At 36.5% G+C, this 9190-nt stretch overlaps 1 protein-coding gene across 2 annotated transcripts in view; it reads left to right on the forward strand.

Moving 5' to 3' along the window:
• RALA (RAS like proto-oncogene A) overlaps positions 1-8986 on the forward strand; it is a 65060-nt gene extending 56074 nt beyond the window's left edge. For both annotated transcript variants that reach the window (XM_036231031.1, XM_016148529.2), the window contains 2 exons: positions 2398-2572; positions 7018-8986. In XM_036231031.1, the coding sequence (XP_036086924.1) occupies positions 2398-2572; positions 7018-7140 (298 nt within the window). In that variant the 3' untranslated portion in view covers positions 7141-8986. The remainder of the gene's footprint in view (positions 1-2397; positions 2573-7017) is intronic.
• The last annotated feature ends 204 nt before the right edge of the window (positions 8987-9190 follow it).

Consider the following 9190-nt stretch of genomic DNA (forward strand, 5'->3'; position numbering starts at 1 on the left):
TTTTATATCTTATATATTGTTTGCTTAATCAGAATCTGTCATATATTTCATTTGGTGGGTGATGGGGAAGGTTTTGGTGAAGGGGAGAGGGGTTTTCTCTCTACCTAAGAGAAATGCAGCGTAAATAAGTTCCCGAATTAGTCCCCTAAATACCACATGCATAATCAAAAGTATTCTTTAATTGTATATTTTATTTCTGTGTTAAGTGTCTGCTCTGGTATGGGGGACACAAAAGAAGCATGTAGTTTGTCCTGTTTTCAAGATTCACATAGCCTAGTTAAATAAGGCATGAAACCAAGAGCCAGTTAGGAACAATGATTACTGATTATTATGAGACCGTAGATAGTGATTATTACAGGGGATCCAGGAAAGGAGAGAAGCTGGCGACCTTCATGAAATAGATGACTCTGAAAGATAAAAAGGATTTCCACAGACGAGGAAAGAAGTCATTTCAAGTGGTTGAACAAAAACCTGAACCTAGGCTTATACCTAGTATACCTTTGTGTACACTTGGAAGTCTCCGTAACTTAAAGGATTCTAAAAGAAATTCTTGGTGGGGGTGGGGTGGAGAGTATGTCGCTGAGAACCTTTTAAAATATAGATTTATTTGCAAAATTAAATTTGTTAGTCTTTATAAGGAAAGAGTTTTGTATGTGATAAAGTTCAAAGGGTTGCAGGTTTTGGTAACTTGTAATCCTGGAAGATAAATCGAAAGATACATAAATGTTAGTGCTTATTCATTCATTCAGCAAATATTTGAGTGTATATTATGTAGCAGGTCCTCTTCTAGGTAACAGAGTAAATTTTACCACCATAGTCACCAAAGCCGAAGTGGTTTCCCAAGGGAATAAGGTATTTTGATGCCAAGTAGAATCTTGGGCTGTTGCTGTTACAGTGAATCATTCATTACTCTTCTGTTGTATCTCCAGTGTGTTGCCCTTCCCACAAAGAACAATGTCTTAATGACCAGCCAGTGATAGGGAAGGGATTTTTGAGACAGTCCGCAATCCACATGGTTTAACCTGCAAAGTACAGCACAGATGCCAGCTACTCTCTTCAGCCTTCTGGGTCCTCCCACTACCAAGGCAGAACCCATTGTGTCCTCATCCCCGAATGCAATGTACCTGTCCCAGCTCCAATCACACTTTTGTACGAGCTTGATTGATTTATATGTGTTTTTCCTGGCAAGGTAAAAGTTCTTGAGTGCAGAATCCATTTCTTATCTTAGTGTTCCTTGTACCCAGATTTGGCACAGTTGATAGCATATAACATGTAATGCTAAGTAAACATTAGATAGAACTGTTAGAAAAGCCTACCTTTTTTGATTCTCACTTTCCTTATGTCAAAAATAAAGGAGCTGGACCAGTTCATAAAGGTACTTTTCCTACTCTACAATTTTGTAATAACCTCTCAAACTATTTAAAAGGAGCATTACATTAAGCAAATATGTATGAAGGTTATAGACATAGCATTACCTTTCTCTGACATCCAGCTCATTAACTCTAAAGAGTATTGCCTTCTCACCCCTGAACCCAATAGGTCCAAATTTTCCACAGCCATGTTTCTGTTAGCATTAATCATTATAATTTCAATATGGATTTTCCTAAAGCACTTGACTATATATAAAATGACCAGAAGTGCTAGAGTTAGAAAGAAACACCTGAGTCAATCTCACATTCTTGGTGACTAGTGAGACTGAGTGGTAAGTCAGTCATTATTAACATTTAGTTCAGGCTGTTCATCGCAAAGGAAACTGGGTAAGAAAGTAACAGCTATATTTGTTGTTACTAGCACTGGAAAAAGATTGTAATTGGCTAAAGTCCTCTTCGCAAGTACATCGTATATTTAATAGCAGTAATGGTGAGTATTATTAACATGCTTTTGGTAAGAAATCATGGTGAATGTTAGGAAATGTCACCCTCTCCATCTGTGTCTTCCTCCCAAAAATCTCATGATCCCAGTTTAATCATGAGAAAAACATCAGACAAATCCCAAATGAGAGTCTACAGATTATTTGACCAGCACTCCTCAAAAACGGTCAAGGTCATCAAAAACAAGGAAAGTCTGAGAACTGTCATAGCCAAGTGGAATCTGAGGAGATGTGATGACTAAATGTCATGTATCCTGGATGGGATCATGGGAAGCATTTAGGGGGAACATTCGATACTTTACACTTTAATTTTGTACTTTATATGCCATGTTTATATTGTCTTCCTTGGTGTATGAAACGCAAACGATTGGTGGTAGAATAAGGAAAAATAGCTGCTCATTTCCCACCATGTAATAAATGAGTTAATTGTTATTATATACAAACATAAATAAATGCTAATTACAGATGGTATTTATTTTAACATGTAGAGGTAATATTCATGTTTCTTTCTTATTTCTTTTATCCAGGGAGCAGATTTTGAGAGTAAAAGAAGATGAGAATGTTCCATTTCTGCTGGTTGGTAACAAATCAGATTTAGAAGACAAAAGGCAGGTTTCTGTAGAAGAGGCAAAAACTAGAGCCGATCAGTGGAATGTTAATTATGTGGAAACATCTGCTAAAACTCGTGCTAATGTTGACAAGGTAAAGGTGGCTCTCTTTACTTCTAGATGGAAAAATAGGTTGATTTGCTTTAACTCGGCTTCATTTTGTCTGAAAATTGAGACTTTCAAATAGCGATTTAATATGTGTTGATTTTTATCAGCCTTGAATACTCAAGTAAGTATTAGGAATTTCTTACTTCACTTTGTCCTTTGACTTCCAAAAGACATCAAAACATTAGACATTGCAGCTAAATGTACTGGCGGGGTTTTGTTTTGTTTTGTGTTAAGCATTGACAGGATTCCAGGCCTGTATCCCTGACCTCCCTCCCTTACTTTTTTTCCTTATCTGGCTGGATAACTTAGAAGGAATTGTGCAAGTCCTCAGAACTGACACCTGCCTTGCCCCATTTAAGTTCTCAAAAGTGAAGGTGCCTCTCAAGATGAAGGACCCCTGGATGAGAGAATTTTTAAGTCTCCATTAGTTTAACTAACTACACTCCCCACCCTCAGCCTCTTTTTCCCTTGAGTGGAAAGGGAAACCCTCTACCCATTTTCCTTACCTGCCCGCTTTGTTTAGATTGGCCCTTCCTGGAGACCAGGTGAGGAACCACCCTTACCTTGTGTCTAGGAGGAGCCTTCCCAGGTGCATTTCATCCTGCTGCTGGAGACCATCTTTGGTATTTAGGAAGACTGCTCATTGGGCTGAGGCAGCACAGGTGGGGCCTTTCTCAGCCCCCAACCATCTAGGCCCTACTAAATACCTTTGAAACTGTAACTGAAAAATTGCCTGCAAAGCTTGATAAATACAGATTCCTGAGTCTTCTCCCCTATCCCTTCAAGCTGAGATTTTAATTCATCTGGTCTGCCATGGAACCTGAGAATTTGAATATTTGTTGTCTCCCAGGTGGTGCAGACTTTGAGCTGGTGAACCACACTGAGTAACAACACTGCTCTGGGTGTCCCCAAGTTTTAATGAACTGATCTGCTTGTATATGTGGATTCATAACCCAGATCCAGAAATTATTAGATTAAAATTAAGAGATTTTTTCTGTTCATTTACTGTAGGTCTTAGGACTGTCATTGCTGTCTTAAGCTGAATAGTTTTTTTTAGTCACGTGATCAGACTCCTATAAGTCGAAAATATCTGTACAAAATGAATGCTACAAGATTTCTACTCAGTATACATTTTCTCTAAAGTTATGGCAGATGTATTTAAAGTATTAATGAAAATATAAGTTTTAAGGTTCAGCATGTTTGAGGTTTTGAAAGGCAACATTGAACATTATCATAGCATATGTATACTTTGTTTCTGCCTAACTGATATCTGGAACTAAGGGAAGTAGGAAAGAGAGATGAATAGTAACTGTCCAAGCTATAAAACTGTAGTTCTTAGTCCTTGTAGTGTCACCCACCTGTTGACATCAGAGGCCCTTGGAAAGTGTGATGGTGTTCATTATCAGAGCTCTCACAGGACAGTAAGATAAAAACCCAACTAACTACCCAATGGAAAAATGGTCAAAAACATAAACAGGGATATCAGAAAAAAGAAATGCAGATGACTTTTAAACTTGGAAAGAGGTCTAGTCTCTCTTTAAAATAGGGCAGTTAAAAAATGTATTTTTCACATTGGGGGAAAAAGCAACAGTTTGATAATAAACTGTTAAGAAAATAGGAAAACAGTAATTCTCATATGTTTATGGAAGGGCAATTTGGCTATCATCTATCAAAATATGACCGCAACAATTTGAGTTCTAAAAATTTATTATACAGATAAAATCACACATCCACACATAAATGTATGTTCACTGGTAGTAATCGAAGCATTATTTGTAGCAGCCAAAGACAAAATATCCAAGTTTCAATGCTGGACTGTGTCTATATGGTATGTCTATATAATAGAGGACTATATGACCATTAAAAAGAAATGGAAGGCAGAACTAAATGTGCTGATATGGAATAATCTTCAACATAAAGTAAATGAAAAAAGCAAAGTGTAGAGCAGTGTCCATAGTTTGCTGCCATCTGTGTTTTAAGTGCTCCCTCATACACACATGTGTATGCTCACGCACACGTATGTATACATCAGAGGGATATGTAAGAATCTAGTACCTATATTTACCAGAGATCCGTCACAGTAAATACCCCTTTTGACTTTTCACTTTAAATACATTGCCTTTGGACTTCTGTGTTTGAATTTTTTTTTGCTGTATGCATATATTACTTTTCAAAAAAGAAAAGTTAAAGTTATATGGCTATTTTAGTTACTGTGGCTATAGAGCAAAATATACTCCAAAAACTTAATGGGTGAAACAATTTATTATGCTTATGGAATCTATGAGCCAAGAATTTAGACAATATACAATGGAAGTGTCTTGTCTCTGCTCCACAGTGTCTGGTGCCTCATCTGAAAAGCTTTAAGTCCAGTGACTGGAAGCATCTAAACTTTCATTTAAAGACTTGTTTACTCATGTCTGGTTGATCTAGTCGATGCTGGCTATTGTTCAGGGATACCTCAGTTCCTCCCTACGTGACCTTTTCCATGTGTGCTAGTTTAGGCTTTCTCTACAGCAGAGTGGCAGAGCTCTAAGGGCAAGTGTCACAAGTGAATTAGAACCAAGTAGAAAACATATCACCTTTTATGACCTAGCCTCAAAAGCTATGCAGCATTATTTCTACCTCATTCCATTGGTCAAGGTAGTCACAGAGTCCCACTCAGGTTCAGGAGGAAAGGGAATAAACACCTCTTAATATAGAGTGGCAAGATTCTGGAAGAGCACATAAGAAGTATTGCTGTGGCCAATTTTGGGAAATAGAATCTCTAGTCAGTGGTCACCTCTCCAAAGGAGAATGACATTAAAGGAGGCCACTTATAATCTGAGGTACAAGTTCGTGCTGAAACTAATTTCATGTACTGCTACACTCTGAAGACTGACTACCAGATAAAGTATCTCAGGGGCTAAATAAAAGTAACTTACACTATTTAGTTACTAGAATTAAATTATATTTAGGGAGTTTTTTTGTTTTTGTTTTTGCTGAGGATATAATGTGATAGTTATAAGAGCTAGTATTTATTAATGTTTACAAGAGCCAAGCACTGTGGCAGGCATGAATCATTTCATCTTTACCCCTATGAGGCATAAATACTCTTCTCATGCTCACTTTTTAACTGAGGAAACTGAAGTGTAGAGAGAGTACGTGCCTGATTCAAGTTCACAGAATTGATAGTGGCACCTGCTGGCTCTGAGAATGGCCAAATCTGGTACCCATGTTCTTTTTTCAGTATTTTACTCAAAACAATGGTTAGTAGCTTCCATATTGTACATCATCCACTACTAGAAGCCTGATACAGATTTTCTGGAGTAGCAAGTGTTAATATTGTATTCCTCTGTTAATATGGGAAAGTGTCATGTTTTGTCACAGAAAATAAATACTAGCTCACTACAATATGCCTTATCCTCACCTGAATTCCAAATAGACCATTGGGTAGACACTTCAAAGAGGCAGATTTTAAATTTTCCCTGTGAAAAAGCTTCGTAACTATCAGTTGTCAAGCTAGGGCCTAGCCTGTCTCAGGAGGCTGTGCCTGTCGCAGAGGAAGCACCCAGAAGTTAGAGGACCATCTGACAACCTGCCTCTTTGCTCAGTGGGCACCAGGTTCATCTGATGACCTTGTTATTATCCTTCTAGCTAAATGCTCTAGCTCTTAATTTTTTTTTCATTGTGAAAGTAATACATGAACATATGCTTATTGTATAAAGAAGAATTCATTACATGGAGGGAAAAGTAGAAAGAAGGAAAAAGTGAGTCACTTTTCACCCAAATTCTACTCCCCTCCTTTCCCCTCCCCTCCCTGTAGGTAACCACTCCTAACGTGTACCTTTCCAGACATTTGCCTGCATTTAAAGGCTAGCATCCAGAACCTAAGGGAAAGTTTGTGTTTGCTTGTTTTTCCCCTTTATAAATATAATTTTTATATTATATAGTATATAAATATATAACATGTATATATAATATATATAGTATTGTTGTGTGTATAGATAATTTATGTGGTTTGCTTTTTAAATTTTACAACAAATAGGTCCTGTAGTTCTTTCCATGTTATTGCATATAGGTGAACACTTTTTAAAATCTACGAAGTGTTCAATAGTTAGGCTTTTTTATAATTCAGACATAATCCACTGAGTTTTATCTTTGGAACTATCATCACTTAGAGTGCTTTTTTTATTTTTATCTCAAAAATTGGGATGGAAAGATCAGGTTATATTATGTGAACATTTTTACTAAAAGTGCAATTCAGAAGATTTTCCAATTTTCCCAGTATACTTAGAGTAAACAAACTTTAGTTTTGTGCTTTCCTCTCCCTATACTCCCCAAATGAGAGATCTTAAATATTTATCCTTATAGTATTCCCAAAGTTTACTATGATTCTGAGAAATACCAAGCTCATATTATCTGTTTGCTTTATTTACCCTTTTTTCTTTCTAGGTATTTTTTGATTTAATGAGGGAAATTCGAGCCAGAAAGATGGAAGACAGCAAAGAAAAGAATGGAAAAAAGAAGAGGAAAAGTTTAGCTAAGAGAATCAGAGAAAGATGCTGCATTTTATAATCAAATCCCAAACTCTTTCTTATCTTGACCATACTAATAAATATAATTTATAAGCATTGCCATTGAAGGGTCAATCAATTGACTGAAATTACTTTAACATTTTGGAAACTGTTATGTATCACTAAGAGCATGAATTGGAACTGCACTGAAAGTCAAATTCACTTAAAAAAGAAATTAATGTGGCTTCACCAAGAAGCAAAGTCTACTTATTTCATAATTGCTACATTTATCACAGTCCTGAATGTAACATATGAGCTTGTGTTTTGAGGGCAGTCTTAAACTGTTAAAAAGGTGAGATGGAGGTGGGGGGATGGGAGGAAAGGCTACTTCCTCTGGTTTATTATAAAGCTTAAATTTTATATCATTTTAAAATGTCTTTGTCTTCTACTGCCTTTAAAATAACAATTGTGAACATGATAGTCAAAACTGTACCACTTTTTTAACTGTACCACATTGTTATGCAAAATATAAAAGAAAAGTTATTGGCATGATTGTTGCATATAGTTAAACTGAAAGTAATTCTGTGAACCTGCATTAATTACCTGGTGATGAACTTAGAAAAGTGATGTAAACTTGTATATGGAAATTTTTGAATATGCCTTAATTTAGAAACTGAAAAATACCTGGTTACATCATTCTGGGTGTGTCCTCACTGGTGCCATGGGCCCATTGCCCTGTGTGTCCTGGGGAGAGACTATATGCCTAGTTTGGAATACAACATTTGTATAGAAGGTTCTTAAGAAAAACTGTCTGCTGTGAGTCTGTCCAAATTTAAAACGTGTGCCATACTCTGGTTCTTGAAAGTAAGGTTCCAGAGCTCTTGATTGTTTTTAGTTAACTATACAGTAGTTTAAAATGAAAGACCAGCATGTACTTGTAAGATAATTTTGGATTCTGAGGATTCAGTACTAGTTGTTTTAGTGAACCCTCTCTTTAAGATGCTGGTCCCTGGAAATCCCTTTTTGTAACGGTTAAGCATATGTTAAGTTTTTGACCTTTTTGGAGCAGGTACAGGAAAAACAGCAATAGTGCTAATGCAATTTGCACTAGAACACTGGGAAAATATTCATGCTTGCTACCTGTTAATTTTTAAATTTGTACTCATGAGGTTACAGTTTGGCTGCACAGGAGTTATTAATATTTGTAGACTGTTTGTTTTCATAATGAAGAACGCCATAGCTGCATTTTCCTAAAGTTAACATCAAGCAATCAAACCTGAGTATAATGCAGAAAATATGTTCAGTGTACACACAGACCTGTGTCACTATTGTGTGGTATGCCCAAGGGAAGAACTCAAGCATGCTATTTGAGAACATAATTTCAATGGGAAATGTACCACTGTCAGATTTTTCTTTTCTTTGGAACAGAGCTAAGACAGTTGATTCACAGTTTTTCTTTTTGTTCAGTTCTGATTTCAAGAAGTCAGAGATGTGTTCAGGCATTCCAGGTAACAGATGTATACGTAAAGTTAATAAAAATAGGCTTTTTAGAAACTCAACTCTTTAGATGTTACATCCAGCTTGTTGTGTTGAATATGTGTCCTTAAAGGGTTTGAGATGTACATCTTTCATTTTGTATTTTTCATGTGCAGAATTAAAGTACCAATGTAATGCTGGTCCTGCGGGTCCAGCGATCTCCATGTATACTCATTGCAGTCTTATTTAACCAGGGGTCCTAACCACTAACATTATGACTTTGCTTTGAGACCTTTCCTCTCCTGGGTACTGAGGTGCTATGAAGCCAACTGACAAAGATGCATCACGTGTCTTAGGCTGATGCCACTACCCAATTGGTTTATTTGCAATTTGAGCCATTTAAAGACCAATAAACTTCCTTTTTTAAAAATGTTTTTGGTGTTATTTAATGTTTACAATATGACATTTTAAAATTCATATATAACAACCTGGGCATCTTTACCAGAGATAAAGAACAACTAAATCTTTTTAGACACCTCTTTTGTGTAACACCAAATTTCCTACATGACAGTATTATCATTGCTCAGGTTTAATCAGGGGTGGAGTTGTGAAAGTCATAAATGTGTGTGTGTTAC

This window comes from Rousettus aegyptiacus, unplaced genomic scaffold (genome assembly GCF_014176215.1).
Source record: "Rousettus aegyptiacus isolate mRouAeg1 unplaced genomic scaffold, mRouAeg1.p scaffold_m13_p_13, whole genome shotgun sequence".
NCBI lineage: Eukaryota > Metazoa > Chordata > Mammalia > Chiroptera > Pteropodidae > Rousettus > Rousettus aegyptiacus.